The 19,585-nt window shown below is 41.7% G+C and overlaps 1 protein-coding gene across 1 annotated transcript in view; it reads left to right on the top strand.

Moving 5' to 3' along the window:
* Positions 1-19,585, top strand: part of kcnd3 (potassium voltage-gated channel, Shal-related subfamily, member 3) — a gene marked incomplete at both ends in the record, with an annotated part of 177,533 nt that overhangs the window by 144,495 nt on the left and 13,453 nt on the right. The window contains one exon of the mRNA XM_084436230.1: positions 18,551-18,713. Coding sequence (XP_084292356.1) covers positions 18,551-18,713 — 163 coding nt within the window. The remainder of the gene's footprint in view (positions 1-18,550; positions 18,714-19,585) is intronic.

The raw sequence follows: 19,585 nt of genomic DNA, 5'->3' as shown, positions 1-19,585 counted from the left end.
CAACATAGTTAAAGAACATCAGAACACATCCAAACAATCAACACAGTTAACAGACAGCATAGATGGATGGATTTAACGTCCAAAGTATTGTGCAAGTATTGTAGAGGCCCATGTGTAAGAGATGAATGGTTGTAACCATGAACTCAGCCAGAGGTAGGCCCTACTGTAGATGATGAGCATTATCACCAGTCTCAATTGATGCTTTCCTCTAGGCTACGTGTTGCCATTCATTTAAACCACCATCTCACCTAGACTACTTCTGTTGCTGCATTTTTACATTAATGCTTTCATGATTTTAGAGCGCAATCAACATTTTCCAGGATTCCAATAAGTCCATCCATTCATCCAACTTTGTGCTGAGCGCAGCGCAGGCTGGTAGCCTACTGTCAAGGCTCACGACTGATGCACTCCCTTAACACGTCTCGCAACTCCCCAGACCATCAAGATAATTTCAATATGAAAGACCTTAAGTGGGGTATTCCAGGAGGTAGCCTAATGTAGCAAGTCGTCGGTCTTCATGACGCACTGTTATGCTTGTTTGCTGTGTAGATCCAGTCATAGAAGCGGGCATCTCGTCCGGCGATTTGAAACAGCTGGTCAATTCACCCCAACAAGAATAGCCAAGAGAAGGACAAAAATTAAACCACAAACATTACTGCTGGTCTTGAAACAACTGTGTTAGCCTAGTTCCATATGAGAACACTCCTCAGTCCAATTCCGTATATTAGATCAGCCCGTGTCTACGTAGTTGCTAACTAACTGGTGTGTACATTCCATGAATATCCGAAGCAATTATTCCCTATGTAGTTCCCTATATGGGTAACACTACTTAGGGAATAGGGAGTGAGTGGACCATTTCAAACACATCTCTAGTCAGCCCTGTTAGCTAGCTTACTCGTCCTGATGCCATGTTCCATAATGAGAACACTCTGCTAGCTAGCTAGTTAGCCTACTGTATTAAACCTCTACTTGTCCCGATACCTTGTTCCATATGAGTTAACAGATACAGACCCAACGACAGTTACAGAGATAGATAGGCCTACTATAGGCCTACTATAGATAGATAGGCTTTGTTCGTAATAATTAAAATTACAACCAGACATAGAACAAGGAGTTTGAGTTCACATAGTTGTTAGCTAACTGATACAGTTAGCTAGCTAGCTGACCCCTGACGTCTGTTCCCTGTGTCGCGTGAATGGTGGTTGTTTACTTGCAGTCTAGCTTACAATAGCTTCTCACGCCGTTCACTACCATTCCATATTTTTTCTGATTTAAGGTCCCATGACGGGTTTCTCTTCCTGCTTCTGCCTAAGCACTCCACAATGCCACAATACAACGGTGTCATGTTTTACCGAAGGAGAAGTGAAGAAGACGGTAGCTATCAGTGGCTAAAGCAGTTAGCTAATGTTAAGATCATTCCTGTAGCTGCTTTGCTGCTAATGCGAGCTCGTCTCCGTTCCTGCCCGAGAAACAGAAGTTGAACTAATAGCATCAAAATCAAAATAGCTACAGGAATCATCGTTGTAAAGTTAGCTATCTGCTTTTTAGCCACCGACAGCTACCGTTAATATTATGGAAGCTGCTGTCGTGAGCTAACTTGCTATCACGGTCTTATCGTGCAGCTTCACAGCCTGCTATTAGCAGACAGCACTAAAGTTGACAAAATCACACTTGCACATCATTAGAATTCCAACCATTTATATGGGATTTATCATTCAACTAAACATGGAACCTGAATACTACCTGATATTTCAACCTGCTGCCATCAGTGATCGGCGCGTCTGCTTGTTTGCGTCATGAATATCCTACGCAATGACATTCCATGTAGTGTCCCAAAACTGTTAAATCATTCCCTATGTAGTTCACTATGAGTAACACTACATAGGGAATAGGGAGAGTGAACCATTTCAAACACATCTCTGGTCAGCTCCGTTAGATATATTACTCGTCTTGATGCCATTTTCCATATGAGAACACTCAGTTACCCTACTGTATTAAACTTCTACTTGTCCCGACACATGAGTTAACAGATATAGACCCGGCGACAGTTACAGAGAGAAACTATAGATAGATAGGCTTTGTTCGTAATAATTAAATTACAACCAGACAGAGAACAAGGAGTTTGAGAACAAGGAAGGCTCTTCTAATGTGCGAGATGAGCTACAGCAATGGGTCAATGAGTAGTATTACTGCGCCCCTATAGGCATGCGAGCGGTGGTGCGGAATGCCGTAAAGCGCCTGTTAGAATACCGCGGGTCAAGTTACATTCTTATGTTCTCACATCTGTAGCAACAAGTTAATAGGAGCTAACTAGCTAAGCAGAGTAGCTAAAGCTAATAACGTATGAGTTCTATGCATAAATCAATCACCCAAAATGTTTTTTTGATCAAGTAAAACAGTCGGGGTAAGTGCAACGCGCAATTCCACTGTCACAACATCGGCTACTACCCTACAGCTAGACGGTGTACTTGCATCACTTTTTAACTGTAACCACAAAGCATTCTGTTACACATAAGTGCTGACACTCGACTATTAGGCTACACATATAATGTTCCGCTTGTAGCTACGTTTTATTGCTGAATCGTTACACTTACAATGAATACAATGCCCATGTTTTGCTTGATCAATTTTGGGTGATTGATTTATGCATAGAATCTTAGCATGTTACCAAGTTATTAGTTTTAGCTAGTCTGCTTAGCTAGCTCCTATTAACTTCTTACTAGCTTTAACTAGTCTGCATAGGCTTCTAGCTACTAGCTAACTGCTATGAACTTGTTTAAATATTGTAACGTAGACCAATGATGGACTCCTCAGACAGGTTACTAATGTCATAACTCATGTTTATTTTCAGCTAGCATGTCAGCAGGGTGTATTAGCATTAGCATTCCCCTCGCTAGCTTAACTTCCACCCCACCATTCTCGCAGCCGGTCATGGTTGCTTTATCAAACTAGCTAGCAACTGTTTTCTTAAATAACAACACCTGCTAACACACCCTTAAAGTCCCAGTTAACCAAAATCTGAGATTTGCTTGAAAACACATTCTATGTGTTAGTGATGCATTGCTGATAACATGTAAAAATGGGATGAACCATCTGTAGTACTGAATTGTGAAGTTAGACCAGTTTTGTGTTTTTGACCAGTTTTGATTTCTGGATTTTCTGGGCGGGCTTAAAACGGTACCGGATGACGTAGAGCGGTGTTCTTAGCATATCCCCGCCCTAACACTATATAAAGCTAGAACGGATTTGAATCTTCGGTTCTCCTGCTCAATCTTGAGTCTAGAATTAGCTAGTTTTAACCAACAGTCTAGAATTAGCTAGTTTTTCTTAGTTAGCAATGCCTATGCATAAAACTAAACAAAATGCATCCTTCCTGGATGCCAGCAGGAATAGGATGATAAGGTCTCCTTCTTTCACTCCCGAGTAAAGCTGAAATGAGAAGCAAATGGTTAGCATTTTTGAAGAGCCATGGTGTTACAGAGTCTGTCACCGCTAGCGCCCGCCTCTGCAGCAAACATTTCACTCCCGAAAGCTTCTGCAATTATAATATGAGGCTTTTGGGTTTCACGGACTCACGACTGGTCCTGGTGAATTCGGCGGAGCCAACCATCTCTCTCACCGGCCTCCATTCTCCTCCTGTCGCATCAACCTTTGGTGCCGACACCGCTGCCTATACCGTTAGCTAGGTAACGTAAGCAATAGGAAAATACACTGCTACGTTAATCTACAAAATGTGTCTTAGCATTTATGTGGTAATGTCAGCTATGATGAATTATATGTAATCTTAGGAGGAATTATAGCTAACATTAGCTATGTAGCTTGTTGCAGATGGGAGTGTGTATATAGTCTAGCTAACATAGCTAGCAGCACCGACCAGGCGACCACCCACCAAATAACGTTACGGATGATATATTATGACTATAAGCGTTAACTATACAGAAACTGCCTGCAATATTTGTGGCACCTGATGTGCGTATGGGTTCACCGGTAATGGTTCAGTATATTTCTCCAGCGGGAGACCGGGAGGCGGGAGCGAGGGGGATGGTTAGGTAGACCAGCTGCAGCTGGAGAAAGACGCACCCTCTCCCAGTGAAGCGGTGCTCGGCGGCTACTGGCTGAACATTCCAGTTCTGTTGGATATGAGAGGGAAAGTTGAAGCCGAGTGCTCGTTATTCTCACACATAACATTGCCAACGAGAGTGGATGAGTCTGTCCCGATTATCAACTCCGGTAGTGTACGCTTCTTCGCGCTATCAGCGCTGTTCAAGCCAGTGACTAAAAGGTACATTTTAAACAACTTTTTCTATTGATCCCAAGGGACGACAGGATCGCCTGGGAGGGATAGGAATGGGTCCGGAGGTGGCAGTGAGAAAATAGGGACAGACTCATACATTCCTCGTTGCCTGTTTTTGTATTTTGCATCTAAGGGCAGTAACACTGGCGCGTTGGTATAGAGTAGCTACAGTTTTACCTGTGTTGTTTGTCAGGAGGTAGGTTAGGAGGAAGCATCTGTGCGTTTGACTCATTAGACAAGTGTAATTTCAACTCCTCTGTTCTGTTTTCACAAAGCTGTGCCTTCCTACCACAAAAGAGACGGCGTGCCAGTGTGACAATATGCAGACCAGAGAACGGTACTATTTGACAGGTTCTTCCCTCCACACCCCCTCCCCACGCAATTGGGTGTGGCTTCGGTGCCTTCAGCAGACACGCCCCCACAGTCTCAGACCAGAGAATGCTGCTGATTTTTAACCGATTTTGAAGCCTTATTTTATATACTTAGCGACATTTTTAATCACTCAGATTTGGCTGGGCGGTTAATGACATGTTTTCCTGTGGTGTGTGAAGCTCATAACAAAAATTTGAACTGGGTTAACCTGGACTTTAAACAAAATATAATGTTCATAACTGTGCTTTTTAGATTCATATTTCTGACCTGGAACATACTGTAGGCCGAACTGCCTGCTGGGATATGTTTATTAGCTACGGTACAGTCCGCTAGCCATCCTGGCGCGCATGTGCAGATGCTATTGGAACCAATTGGGCAGCTGGAACCGCTCGTTGCTTCGGGAGCTGCCATTACTGTTCTTCTACTGGCGGACTCCTGTATTTTGCATCATCATCTACGGTAACCAATCAGGGACTGGGGGTGGAACAGCAGTTAAAATGCAGTCTACTGATTGGTGCCCCATTTTCTGGGAAAACTCAAAACACTCTGAGCAGCTGAAATTCCAGTGAAAAGGTTTTAAAAAATCATGAGTCTGGTTTACCAGACTAGATGGGAGATGGTGTTGAGATGATAGCAGATGGTGTGGAGGTGATGGGAGATGATGTGGAGGTAATAGCAGACGTTGTGAAGGTGATAGCAGATGGTGTGGAGGTGATAGTGGGTGGTGTGAGAGTAGGTGGTGTTGAGGTGATAGTGGATGGTTTGGAGGTGATAGCTGGTGTGGAGGTGATAGGAGATGGTGAGGAGTTGATAATGGGGTGTTTCAAGTGCAGCCCATCCCTTTTTCTTGCATTGTCCATGGTTTGGACCACTAGTAAGTGAGCTCAGTCAGAATGACAGCAAAGAATGTATGCTTATATACACTGGTAGGCTACTCAGCATAAAACTGAGGTTTCCCCCCAAAAAAATTGTGCATATCACCCCCCAAAGACCCATTCTGAGCCAGGAAAAACCCTGGATGGTGTGGAGGTGATAGTAGCTGGTGTGGAGGTGATAGTAGATGGTGTGGGGGTGATAGTAGGTTGTGTGGAGGTGATAGTAGTCAGGGCTTAGGAGATGTGTGGATGTGATAGTAGTCAGGACTGAGGAGATGGTGTGGAGGTGATTGTACTGTAGGTGGTGTGGAGGTGATAGCAGGTAGTGTGGTGGTGATAGCAAGTGGTGTGGAGGTGATAGTAGGTGGTGTGAAGGTGATACGAGATGGTGTGGTGGTGATAGTAGGTTGTGTGGAGGTGATAGTAGTCAGGGCTTAGGAGAAGTGTGGATGTGATAGTAGTCAGGACCAGGGCTTAAAAACGAAATTATTTTAAAATCGGTTCGCTCCGAGCAGAACCAGAATATTTAACGTTTCCGTTCTCGTGTTCCGCCACCAACATAGCGTTCCTGAACCGGTTAAGAACGAAAAATAACGTTCCGTTCACCGTTCCGGGGGTGTTAGCCTATTAAGACTCTATAGGACTACAGTATTTCTTGTACAAATATTTTCTTGTACTGTTGCTGCAAGCTATTTTATTCTGCGCCTGTAGGCCTGTTTGTTTTTATTTCATTTTATAATGTTTTATGTTATTTATAAATAATTAGTCACCTCATTCATTCATCTGCACAATCCCTATTGTTTATGCTGCGTTCCTTTTGTATGGGAGCTCCGGATTTGGCGCCTATACGCGTAATACGTAGCCTATCGTCTGACATCCACAGTCTTTAATATTATAGTAATTTAACTTATGCTATTCAATGATCAGGGTTGCATGGCACATTGTCACTAAAGTGTGCTCATATTAATTAATGTAGCCTAATCATTTGGTTTGTGAAAGTCAAGACGTGACAGAAATCTGTGCAACAATAGGCTATGACTAGATTCCAAGAGGCGCGCTCGCTTTCACAGCCTAATTGCCGAGTTGAACTCTGAAGGAGGCAGACCATTAAATTCACAAAACATAGGTTTATGCATACTAGTATACATCCAAGCAACTGTACTCCGTGTTTTAAATAGCCAAACCATACTTGGAGCGAGATGCGCAACGAGTGAAAATTGTCTTCCGCTGAATGTTGGTTATAAAGATAGAGGAACTTTATTGCAGACACGCAGGTCCATATAAAACATTATATTTGCACAGTAAGCAGGTCCATATAAAACATTATATTTGCACAGTAGGCTATTATTTCTTTCACTTTATTATTTGCATCATTCTTTGTGGACCAATGTTGGAATTAATTTGCCTTCGAACGTTATTGCCCTCTCTGACATCCGCGGTCTTTATGTGAAATCTAGTTTTAGCCTACTGAAACATTACAGGCTATAGGCTAGCCTACTCTTCTTCAATTAAACATTAAAATAAATCACATTGATATCTTTGCTAAGTACTAAGCTGTAAGGACAGGCTGAACTACTGTTTTGCACAGGCAAACAAAGGCGAGTGTGTGACAGCCCTGCGCAACGCGTGCAAATTGGCTGCCGCTGAGTGGTTGGGAAACATCAAGAATAGTCATGCATCTTAACTTGCAGAGTTTGAGAAACATCCTCAATTTTTCTAAATAGCACTTGTTGTAGAAACTTGGGAATCCTGTTTTTAGACTAGTCATGTAATCGGTTACAAAACCACCGTCTAGTCATCAGTGAAAATAGTCGCTGCGCACATCCCTAGTCTGAACTAGGCTATGGTGTATTGTTGTAATATATAAATCTCTTCATTTCGCTAAGCAAGCATTTAAGATCCTGACTGTGAAATAACAGATTTAGGGGCCTAGGCTACATTACAGAAACAGGACAAGATGTAGGCTACAAATTTAATTAATTTAATTTAGCCTATTCGGCCATAAAAGGCTCGATCAGCTTCATTCTTTTTTACAATTATTTTTAAGTTATATAGGCCTACTACAAAGAACGAAAAAATAACGTTATTAACCGGTTTTAAAGATTTCAAATGAACGTTTCTGTTCTGGAACAATTAAAGACCATTTCGTTTTCGTTCCTGTTTCTGTTCCTCATAAAATACCGTTCGTTTTCGGTTTTCGTTTCCGTTCCTTGAACCGGTTCGGAGCCTTGGTCAGGACTGAGGAGATGGTGTGGAGGTGATAGTAGGTGGTGTGGAGGTGATAGATGGTGTGGAGGTGATAGTAGGTTGTGTGGAGGTGATAGTAGTCCGGGCTTAGGAGGTGGTGTGGAGGTGATTGTAGTCAGGACTGAGGAGATGGTGTGGAGGTGATAGTAGATGGTGTGGAGGTGATGATAGGTTGTGTGGAGGTGATAGTAGGTTGTGTGGAGGTGATAGTAGTCAGGGCTTAGGAGATGGTGTGGAGGTGATAGTAGTGAGGACTGAGGAGATGGTGTGAAGGTGATAGTAGATGGTGTGGAGTTGATGGTAGGTTGTGTGGAGGTGATAGTAGTCAGGGCTTAGGAGATGGTGTGGAGGTGATAGTCGTCGGGACTGAGAAGATGGTGTGGAGATGATAGTAGTCAGGGCTTAGGAGATGGTGTGGACGTGATAGTAAACACTAAAGCTAGCCTTTCCTCATGTGACCTAGAATGGGATAGGACAGGAGCAAGATGACATCAATGAATATTGATTAGCTATTTCAAAATGTCTTGATAGACTAGCTATTTCATTATGAAATTATCATATTATATTACCAGCGAAAAGTGAAATGAGTGGTATTGATGTTTGTGTGTGTGCACGGAGCATGTGCACGGAGCATGTGCATTGGTGTAGGCGTGTCTCTGTGGGTGTATATGTCTGTGTACAGTATATACTGTATATATGTGTGTGTGTGTGCGTGCATGTGTGTGTGTGCACACGCATGTGTGTGTGTGTGTGTATCATATCAACCTGGTCTAATGCTCTTCCCGTTATAAAGCACCCCGTTGTCTTCATCCCCATGGTGAGACTAATGGAAACAGAGAAATATCCTCTAAGGCTGTTTGAAGCTGGGGAGTAATTCAACATGTTGGGTTATAGTTGGAGTTAAGGAGCCCATAAGGAGTAATTCAACATGATGGTTCATGTTTGGGGTTAAGGAGCTGTTGGTCTTGTTTCTGCGTTGTGTTCATGCCAATCATAAATAAAGTTGCGACAAGCGCAACACAATACAAGATGGTCTTCTGGTTCAAATGAGGATTCAACACGGGTGAAGTTTGGTTCGTTTAGTTACAGGATCAAAGTTTATTTCATCCTATCAGCAAACAGGATTTACAACAAAGAGCCTCTCTATCTCTTCTCACTCTTGGTGACCTGCTAACCCAAGGCCCAGCTGACACAAGGAACCCGAACTGACACAAAGACCCGGGTTGGGGTTAAGGGGCCCATGGAGAGTCATTCAGCATGTTGCCACTGGACTGAAGTGTGATAAACCACCAGCGCCCAGCAGGGTCATTGCTATGAATTTTGGGCCCCCTTAAAAAATATTGGTGTGGGCCCCTACCCCTCCGACTTTTCGTCACCACTTTTTTCAACCCCTTTTTAAAAAATTTTTTTTTTTTATTATGTATCATTTTGTAATTATTTTTCTGTTTCTCGTTGTTCTTTTTCCAATTAACCTCTCCATAGACATTTACTTGTGTACTTCCTGTGCTTGGACTGTCTCTGTCTGTAGCAGTTTCATGACTGGAACTACTATGAGCCTCTTCACTCCCTTAACTCGGTTTCTAACTGGCTAGGACCTGGCTCTGTAGACAGTAAGAACAGAACAGTGTATTTAGGGGCCAGGCAGCGTAGCTGCCGGAACCCTATTGTATTTGCCTATATTATTATTATTATTATTATAATTATTATTATTCTCCATCTTCCACTGAAGTCTAACTTCCCGTGGACAAAAAATCACCAAAATTTGCACAAAGCTCCAGTCCTATACCCAAAGTCCTCAACCTGCATTGTAGGTCAATAAACCTGAAGGTGGCGCTACAGCAACAGTCTAAAGTTTAAAACTTTAAAAAAATCATAACAAATCAGCCATAGGTGCTATCACTGTAAAACCACCACGTGAATGTAGTCCCAAGTGAGACAAAACTTTCATACGCTTTGACCTTGCAGGAATTTTGAAGTCCATCACTCTGATTTCTTCATAAACTGTAAAACCTATCAAACCTATCTCCTCCCACATTTTTTGTTCAATTGACACCAAAATCGATCTACTGTATCTTCAGACTGTCCTTACCAAACGATCCTCACAGATTTTTGAAATATGAAAAATAGAGCCTACAGCACTTCAAAAAGTTTTACTGTTAACAGTTCTGTATACAGTTCCTATTAATTCTCGCCAAATCAATGTCTGATCATCCTCATAAAAAGTGACAACATTGGCCACATATTCAAGATGTAGTATGATTTTTTTCAGAATTCTATCTCAAAAATTGAATTTTTTAAAATATGTTTAATTCTGTCCTCTGAAACCAACACTTCATACAGAGAAAACTACGTTACCCACAATCCAACGCAAGCTCCACGAATCTGAGACATCGCTGTTGGCAACCCTACCCCACCCCCGCCGAGGATTACAATGACTAAATCGATTGATTGGCAACTGACTGAGTACACAGCTGCTGAAGTTAATGTTCAATTATGAAAAAAAAGCTAACAAAACCTGTAACCCACATTTTTCAATCAATTAACACTAAAGTTGCTACACTGGATCTTCAAACTGTCATTCACAAACTCATTGACCAGATTATTGAATTATCAAAATTGAGCTTACAATGCATCAAAATGTTTTACTTATTATTATTATTCTCCATCTTCCACTGAAGTCTAACTTCCTGTGGTGAAAAAATCACCAAAATGTGCACATAGCTCCAGTACTATACCCAAAGTCCTCAACCTGCATTGTAGGTAAATAAAGCTGAAGGTGGCGCTACAGCAACAGTCTAAAGTTTAAAACTTTAAAAAATCATAACAAATCAGCCATAGGTGCCATCACTGTAAAACCACCACGCGAATGTAGTCCCAAGTGAGACAAAACTTTCATACACTCTGACCTTGCAGGAATTCTGATTATTATTATTATTCTCCATCTTCCACTGAAGTCTAACTTCCCGTGGACAAAAAATCACCAAAATTTGCACATAGCTCCAGTACTATACCCAAAGTCCTCAACCTGCATTGTAGGTCAATAAACCTGAAGGTGGCGCTACAGCAACAGGCTAAAGTTTAAAACTTTAAAAAATCATAACAAATCAGCCATAGGTGCTATCACTGTAAAACCACCACGTGAATGTAGGCCCAAGTGAGACAAAACTTTCATACGCTTTGACCTTGCAGGAATTTTGAAGTCCATCACTCTGATTTCTTCATAAACTGTTAAACCTATCAAACCTATCTCCTCCCACATTTTTAGTTCAATTGACACCAAAATTGATCTACTGTATCTTCAGACTGTCCTTACCAAACGATCCTCACAGATTTTTGAAATATGAAAAATTGAGCCCACAGCACATCAAAAAGTTTTACTGTTAACAGTTCTGTATATAGTTCCTATTAATTCTCGCCAAATCAATGTCTGATCATCCTCATAAAAAGTGACAACATTAGCCACATATCCAAGATGTAGTATGATTTCTTTCGGAATTTTATCTCAAAAATTGAATTTTTTAAAATGTTTAATTCTGTCCTCTGAAACCAACACTTCATACAGAGAAAACTACGTTACCCACAGTCCAACGCAAGCTCCACGAATCTGAGACATCGCTGTTGGCAACCCTACCCCACCCCCGCCGAGGATTACAATGACTAAATCGATTGATTGGCAACTGACTGAGTACACAGCTGCTGAAGTTAATGTTCAATTATGAAGAAAAGCAAACAAAACCTGTAAAAATTAATAAACATATCTCATCCAACATTTTTCAATCAATTAACACCAAACTTGCTACACTGGATCTTCAGACTGTAATTCACAAACTCATTGACCATTGTTGAATTATCAAAATCGAGCTTACAACGCATCAAAATGTTTTACAAATGTTTTACGATACGAATGTACAAAATGAACATTGGAATGTCAACTTTCTTGTTGTCCTATTCTCTCGCTTATTGCTCCTAAACTTGTCGGAAATTGCCTGGCCCCGCCTCATCGCTGCGAAGCAGCTTTAATCTTAAGACTTGGATCTTGAAATCTATGTAGCACTGTAGAGTTTACAGGAAGCTGGCTAGGCGGCTGTTGATTGGCTAATAAACGCCTCTCTTATTTCAAGAGCAAATACCCTCTAAAATAACAAAAATGAACCGAACAAATCAGCATTTAAACTGAAATCAACTCTATATGTATTTCTATTAATTAACAACACTATTTATTTATTTATTAACCATGAATTTCTTTACGTAATGTAACTGTTTCATATGTAGGCTATCTTAACCTGGATTACATCTACATGTTGCTATTCAGTACAGTAGTTCAGTTATAAGTTTAACTAGCCAACCAGTGTCTACCTCACTCACTCACCATCTAAAGCATCTTCTGAGGGCTGGGGGTGGGTGTCTAGGTCAGACGAGGCCACAGCTGATTCTGTGAGTAGCAGGACATACAAAGGTTTTAAAAATAAATCAACTATATAAATTTCTATTAAAGCCTCTGGAAACTTGGCTTGAAATAGTAAAAATGCATATATGATATCAAATGTTAGTGTCTCTTTAAGCATCCACAAAAATCTGAGTTTTATGCACAGCAACTAAAAGTCCAGCCGTATATGTTTGAGCCGTCAGATACTCAATTCTCAGAAGATGCATAAATACAGTAGAAGCCCTGCCATCTCCAAATAATTCATTTTAATCGATCACTGAATGGTGAGTTCCAAAATGCTTTTCTATCCATTAGTAGAATTAGTTAGCCACAGCTAGTTCTAACCATACTAGCTAGCGCTAACATTATTAGGCTGCTAAGCAGCTACTGTACAAAGCACTGAGTTGGCAAGCTAACAATGTTAGATTTCTTTAGAAAAAGGCGAGGTTAACAATAAACGTGGAACATGTACTTAAACTTTATCATTAGCAAGTAACTTACATGATCGATCTCTAGGCTCTGGGCATCGGGGAGAGGCTGAAGTGGAGGGAGAGAGGGTACTGCTACACGGCTACTACACAGCTCACCAAAAACGCGGTCCACTGTTTCTCTAAATCCAACACAGTTGGAAAACTAAAGAATGACTTGTCATCTCATCGATGAGCACCCAGGGACAGCACAAACGATCATGATGGTGCACAGGGTGGGGAGATAGAGGATAGATAAAAATAGATACTGGTAGATGGATAGATAAAAATAGACAAAGATACTAGGCTGGATCAAATATGTTAGCTAACTGCAAATTTGCTGTCGACGAGGCAGATTTAGTGGGGAGGTAGGACTTACTAACGTGCATTTTTTAATGATTGGATATCAGATATAATGACGTCACATTAAACGAATGAAACAACGCCCATTTCAAACCCACTGTCAGGAATGTTACAAAAACTTAAATGAGAATATTTCGAATGTTGATAGAAAGTAATTGCTAATACTATTACATGTTGTTTATTATGTACATAATACACTAAATTACATAGTTAGAAGACTTTTGTGGATTTGAGTTTCCAGAGGCTTTAATTAACTTAACACTATTTATTTATCTATTTATTAACCAGTGTCTACCAGTCACTCACTCACCATCTAAAGCTGGGAGTGGGTGTCTAGATCAGAGGGGGCCACAGCTGATTCTGTGAGGAGCAGCACATAAAGGTTTTAAAAAGACATGTCAACAGGACCGGTTAGCTAGCATAGTACATTATAATTTAAGCATTCATGAGAATGGAAACATGTGTCCTGGCTGCTGCTACTGGATTTTGATGTATTTATTTGGACAGGAAGTATTTGCAAGTGTGCCAGCTGGCAAGCTAGCTAACAGTAGCCACCTCACTAGAACAGTGCAGTGGTTGAGGCTGGCTAGCGCAAGCTAGCTTACTAGAACTGTAGTAGCTGTCTAGTTAATGGTAGCTAACGTTATCTAGCAGCTAGCTTACCAGAACAGTAGTTGGCTGGTTGCTAGCACTGTAGCTACTAGCTGTCTAGTTAATGGTAGCTAACGTTATCTAGTAGCTAGCTTACCAGAACAGTAGTTAGCTGGTTGCTAGCACTGTAGCTAGCTGTCTAGTTAATGGTAGCTAATGTTATCTAGCAGCTAGCTTACCAGAACAGTAGTTGGCTGGTTGCTAGAACTGTATAGCTAACTGTCTAGTTAATGGTAGCTAATGTTAGCTAGCAGCAATTTAACCAGATTGAGGTGTTACCAGAACATAAGCTTACTAGCTAACGTTAGCTACCTAGCTTAGCACGTTCTTCACACACTAGGCTAACGGCTCTCGTTGTCATGGTTAATGTGAGACCGCGGGCAACTGACCGACCGTCTTAACATAGCTACTCTCACCTTTCTTGTGGGAAAAATGCTTATGGGCTCCCACTCTGCTGCCTTTTCTCCTGGCCTCTCTCTCCACTCTTTTCTGGTGCCCGGATTTATGTATGGGCGTGATGTTTATGATTTAACGTTAGGCTATTAGTGCTAGTATTTGACAGCCAGTTGGTATAGTGACTTTAATGTCAAAAGAGGTGAGACTTGCCAGCATGAACCATGGCATGGACCAAACCATTTAAGAAGGGGGATATTGCTCAGGAAATTAAAACTTTTTTCATCTGTATTGCATTATTTGTAGCTTAATTTGAATTCTGATGCAGCATTAGTGTGACTGATCTACATGCAGAATAATTTAATCATAGAAAGAGGGACCTCTTGTTTTTTTGTGGGCCCTGCTTGCTTGTGGGCCCTTATAATCATCATCACCTTTCACCGCAAAACAACGAGGCTGGCGCCTGATGACCTTTTATTTTTGAAATAAATGTGCAGAGAATATGTATAATCTGACTGACCGATATTGCTAAAATGTTACACGTTAGGTCTTTGGCTTGGGAGTGTACTGCATTACAGTTCTCCACGAGGCGCCAGAGTTGACACATTTTATTTCAATCTTTAGCGCTCAATCAGTTACGTTCAACGCTGCAGAGACAAAGACTGGAATGACTTCATTAATCTGATGTTTATTCTGTATGAGTGGGAGAAAGAGACATCCACCATACTGAATGCACTAGGCTGTGTGTGAGTATTTGTGTGTATACGTGTGTGTGTGTGTGTGTGTGTGTGTGTGTGTGTGTGTGTGTGTGTGTGTGTAGAACATTATAGTGTTTGTGTGTATGTCTGGGAGAAAAAGAGAAAAAGATGGGCAGAGAGAGAAATGAAGAGACTCGTGAGAAAGAGAGAAGCCACTGGGGAATAACAAACAACAACATTGTTCTCTCCCTCCCCTATCATTCCACTTGCTCCTTATTCATCTCTCTCTTTATCTCTCTATCTCTCTCACTCCCTCTTTCTCTCTCTTTCTCTGTGTATCTCTCCCTCTCTTTCTGTCGCTCTTTCAATCTCGCTCTTTCTCTCTCTTGTGGCTTTTCCTGATGGGTGGGAGAGATGAAACTACAATCCACTAAACACACACACACACACTCTTTCTTTCACACACTATTTCTCTCAATCACACACACACGTAAACACACACACACACACACACACACACACAAACTAGCCATGTGATTGGATGTGACAGAAGAGGCTGACAGCAACATCTTGTGTAGTGTGAGAACAGAAGGTTCCTGGAATAGATGTCTGTTAGAACAAAAGGTTTCTAGAACAGAAGTATCCTAGAGCCCTCATTGGTAAACTCCCCCACTACCTCAGTAGCCTGCTTTCTTTTACTGATCCCAGCTATCAGACACAATCCACTAGGTGGCTACAGCTGAAAGCCCCCAAGGCCTTTACAGAGCTAGGCAAAGCCTTTTCCTATCATGCTCCAGAGGAAAGTTCACTTAACCTTGCTGTTTTAGTGCCCCTTGGGGAATTTAACACTGCTCAAAGATGAGTGTCGGAGGAGTGTAGAGTTTTTTAGTTTTCACAGTGAATCTGCTGTTACTGATGTATTGTTGTGCATCTGTATTTGCTTATGATGAATTGTTGTGCATCTGTATTTGCTTATCACTGTATATTTTGCATTTTATGTTTTGCACTGTTTTACTGATTGACTGCTGCTTTCTTAGCCAGGTCACCCTTGAAAATTAGACCTTTTGTCTTAGTGGGTTCTTCCTGGTTAAATAAAGGCTATAAATACATGAGAAAGTACTTTTCCTGGAGTAAATGTGAGGTGGGCTACAGTAGCTGCCGCAGCGGGACGTACCACCTATTGCTTATACTAGCCTACTTTAACTACAGTACTACTACTACTATAGGCTTCTGCTCGCATGAGAATTGACTCTTTGTGTAGGCAAAACTTTCGACAAGAAGCATGTTTTTGATAGTACTGAATGTTTGTATTGTTCTGATAATTATATTTATAACAGTGAAGTATGAATGGCACGCATAGCCTATATTCTGTTTCATTGATGATGACAGGAAATAAAAACAATGAGACAGCCTGTTAACTCTGCCTAAATGCATTTATTTGGTCTGATAAGGTATTTAACATGTAGATAGTCCTATATGTTTTCAATAACACAGGCATGAAACAACATTGGCCGGGTTTCCCGAACAAGTTAAGAAGCACTCAACTCCAAAGTACTTCTTAACTCCCATACAAAGGGTTGCTTAATAAGGGTTCCTTAAGAAGGTTCTTTATCGGGAAACGCTGCCATTGTGATTCATCAAAAGTATATCTCTTCATAATGGCTGGTTTACCTTTTCAAGATAATATGAGGGGGTGCAGACCTGGCAGTAAAAATGGCCAGGAAGGTTAATTTAGGCACAAATTCGCTCTTCTCACAATTTGTAGATAAGGCCTATCTTGAATTGAGTCGTGATGGTTGAAAGTGGGTCCCCAGAAAAAAAAAAGGTTGGGAAACATTCTAGTACATACGTCTCTTAGGTATTCTAGAACAGAAGTCTGTTAGAACAGAGGTCTCCTAGAACAGAAGTCTTCTTAAACAGATACCTCCTTGTACAAGGTCTCATAGAACAGAAGGCTCTTAGAACAGAAGTCTGTTAGAACAGAAGGATCCGAGAACAGAAGGATCCTAGAACTGAAGAATCCCAGAACAGAAGGCTCTAGGAACAGAAGGTTCCTAGAACAGAATATTTGCTGCTCTTGCACCTTGGCATCTTGCAACTTTAGCACTAGATTATGCTCTTAGTCACTTGTTTAGAAAGGAGATGCACTTGTGAGTTCTGAAAAGTAGTAGTACACTGACTACCTATGTTAGATGCAATTATTGTACAGTAAGTCGCTTTGGATAAAAGAGTCTGCTAAATGACTGTAATGTAATGTTAATGTAACAGAAGTCTCCTAGAACAGAAGTCTCCTAGAACAGAAGTCTCTTAGAACAGAGGTCTCCTAGAACAGAAAAATCTTGGAACAGAGGTTTCCTAGAACAGAAGAACAGAAGGATACTAGGGTTTGTATTTCACTTCAATTTTTTTGCATTTTAATTTTCTCTCTTCTAACCCTAATTCCTTACCCCGACTCTAGCTCCTGGACACAACCCTGACCCTAACCCTAAACTTGACCTATTGGTTTTCATTCATTCAACATTTATTTAAGGTTCTCGGAAGAAATCATTGAGAGTGACCCTCATTTACAATGATGCTGAGATACAGTACAACAAAGATCAACAAAACCTCCAGTTCCAAATCGTGGGCTGGGAAGGGTAGATCGACTCTCCTTTCCAATAAATAATTCTAATCTAGCCTCCTCATCTTCTACTGACGGGGGATAGCTGTACTCTATGGGCGAGCAAAGAATAGTGCAGTTGATTCACCTTGCTATACACCTCATTAAAATTCAGTATTCCATCCATATTCAATCAAATGTGTGATTATTTCTGCATTCAGTCACAAAATATTATGTTAAGCTTAACATTGCCTGTGTTCAAATCTATTTGTAGTCAGTCTTGCCCTCTCTAGAAAATAACTAGAAGCCAAAAAGAGCAAAGAACACTTTTTGAGACCAGAAGCCATCAGAAGCCCTGCATTCACCTCATACATTTGAATACCAACTGAGCCTTTTGGAATAAATTGTTTTTCTCCTTGCCTCTTATCTTCCCTCTCAGCACTTGACTAGAACTAAATGTATGGCTCTTTTCTGACTAGAACTAAATGCGTGGTTCTTATCCATTTCTCCAGACACGGTGACTCCTGGGGAGCAACAGATCCTATATCATGGCCGTAATTGTGTTGTCTATCTTTTGAGACACAAACGAGATTGCTCTTTTGTGACGTGAGAATCTTCCAGAAGGGTTAAATTAGTTTTGTCATAACGTTAAAACGTCATAACGTTAGATTTGGGTGGAGAGGGACTATAAAAGTTACTGGTTGCTATGGAAATTGTATAACTCTAACCATGAATTATCAACTTTTCAAAGCTAATATGAGCAATAGATGTATTTTGTTCTCAGAATTCTGTTTTCTGTTGAAAGGCCGTTGTATAAGCGGGATAATGAACTCGGGGCGGGTCTTTGTGCTGTTTAAATGACCTTCACGGAGATTGGCTGCGCCTCGGGAAATTCACTACCTCCGCGCCGGTCATTTAAACAGCACAGAGACCCACCCCTCATTCATTATCCCTTACATATAGCCTGGTAGTTTTATATATCGCCTGGTATTTGTATATATTGTATAGCCTGGTAGTTTTATACATAGCATGGTAGCCGCTGTTCTTCTACATCCTGTAGGCTTTTTATCTGTCATGTTCAGAAACACAGGAAATCCAAATTGACCACTATAAACATATCAATAACTCTTTCTCTGTCTCCCTCCCTCTCTCTCTCTCCTTGCAGATATGGAGACATGGTCCCTAAGACGATTGCTGGGAAGATATTTGGCTCCATCTGTTCCCTGAGTGGGGTGCTGGTCATCGCCCTCCCTGTCCCCGTCATCGTGTCCAACTTCAGCCGCATCTACCACCAGAACCAGCGAGCAGACAAGAGACGGGCTCAGAAACAACAGGTACCTCACCTGGCCTCCAGGGGGCGCCCAGTCTTCTCTCTCCCCAGATAGGAGGAGGACAGATTACAGGAGGGCAGATTACAGAAGGACAGACTGCAGGAGGACAGCATAGCATGACTGCCACCCAGTCTTAACTAACTGTGACCCTTTCTGCCAAGTTTCTCCCAAAGCCAAGCATACAGGGAGGAACAGGGTACAGGTACACAAGCATAGAGAGAGAGAGAGAGAGAGAGAGGGTACTGTAGGGTAAAAGGGGAAAGAAAGAGTTAGGATTAGAGAAGGAAAATAGAGGGAGGGCTGGAGGAGGATAAGAGAGAGATGGAGAAGAGAGAGACGGAGGGTCGTGCCTGAGGGAATGTTTGTCCCAATCTTTCCTGAAATAGCTCTCTCCCAGATGAGGTGATGCTGGATTTGCAGCAAAGCAGAACACCGTGTGTGTGTGTGTGTGTGTGTGTGTGTGTGTGTGTGTGTGTGTGTGTGTGTGTGTGTGTGTGTGAGAGAGAGAGAGAGAGAGACCAAGGTCAGGCCCAAACTGACAGGAACTACAAAACACACAGTTTGGGCCTGACCTTGGTCACACACACCCACACACACACACAAAGCACCCAGCCATTGACCAATAGATTATTTTTGTCTATGCTGTGGTCCAGGCTAGTCTATGCTGTGGTCCAGGCTAGTCTATGCTGTGGTCAGGGCTGGTCTATGCTGTGGTCAGGGCTAGTCTATGCTGTGGTCCAGGCTGGTCTATGCTGTGGTCAGGGCTAGTCTATGCTGTGGTCAGGGCTGGTCTATGGTGTGGTCAGGGCTAGTCTATGCTGTGGTCAGGGCTGGTCTATGCTGTGGTCAGGGCTGGTCTATGCTGTGGT

Source organism: Borostomias antarcticus (assembly GCF_949987555.1).
Source record: "Borostomias antarcticus genome assembly, chromosome: 3".
In the NCBI taxonomy this organism is placed as follows: domain Eukaryota; kingdom Metazoa; phylum Chordata; class Actinopteri; order Stomiiformes; family Stomiidae; genus Borostomias; species Borostomias antarcticus.
This window is presented reverse-complemented; position numbering and strand designations above follow the sequence as displayed.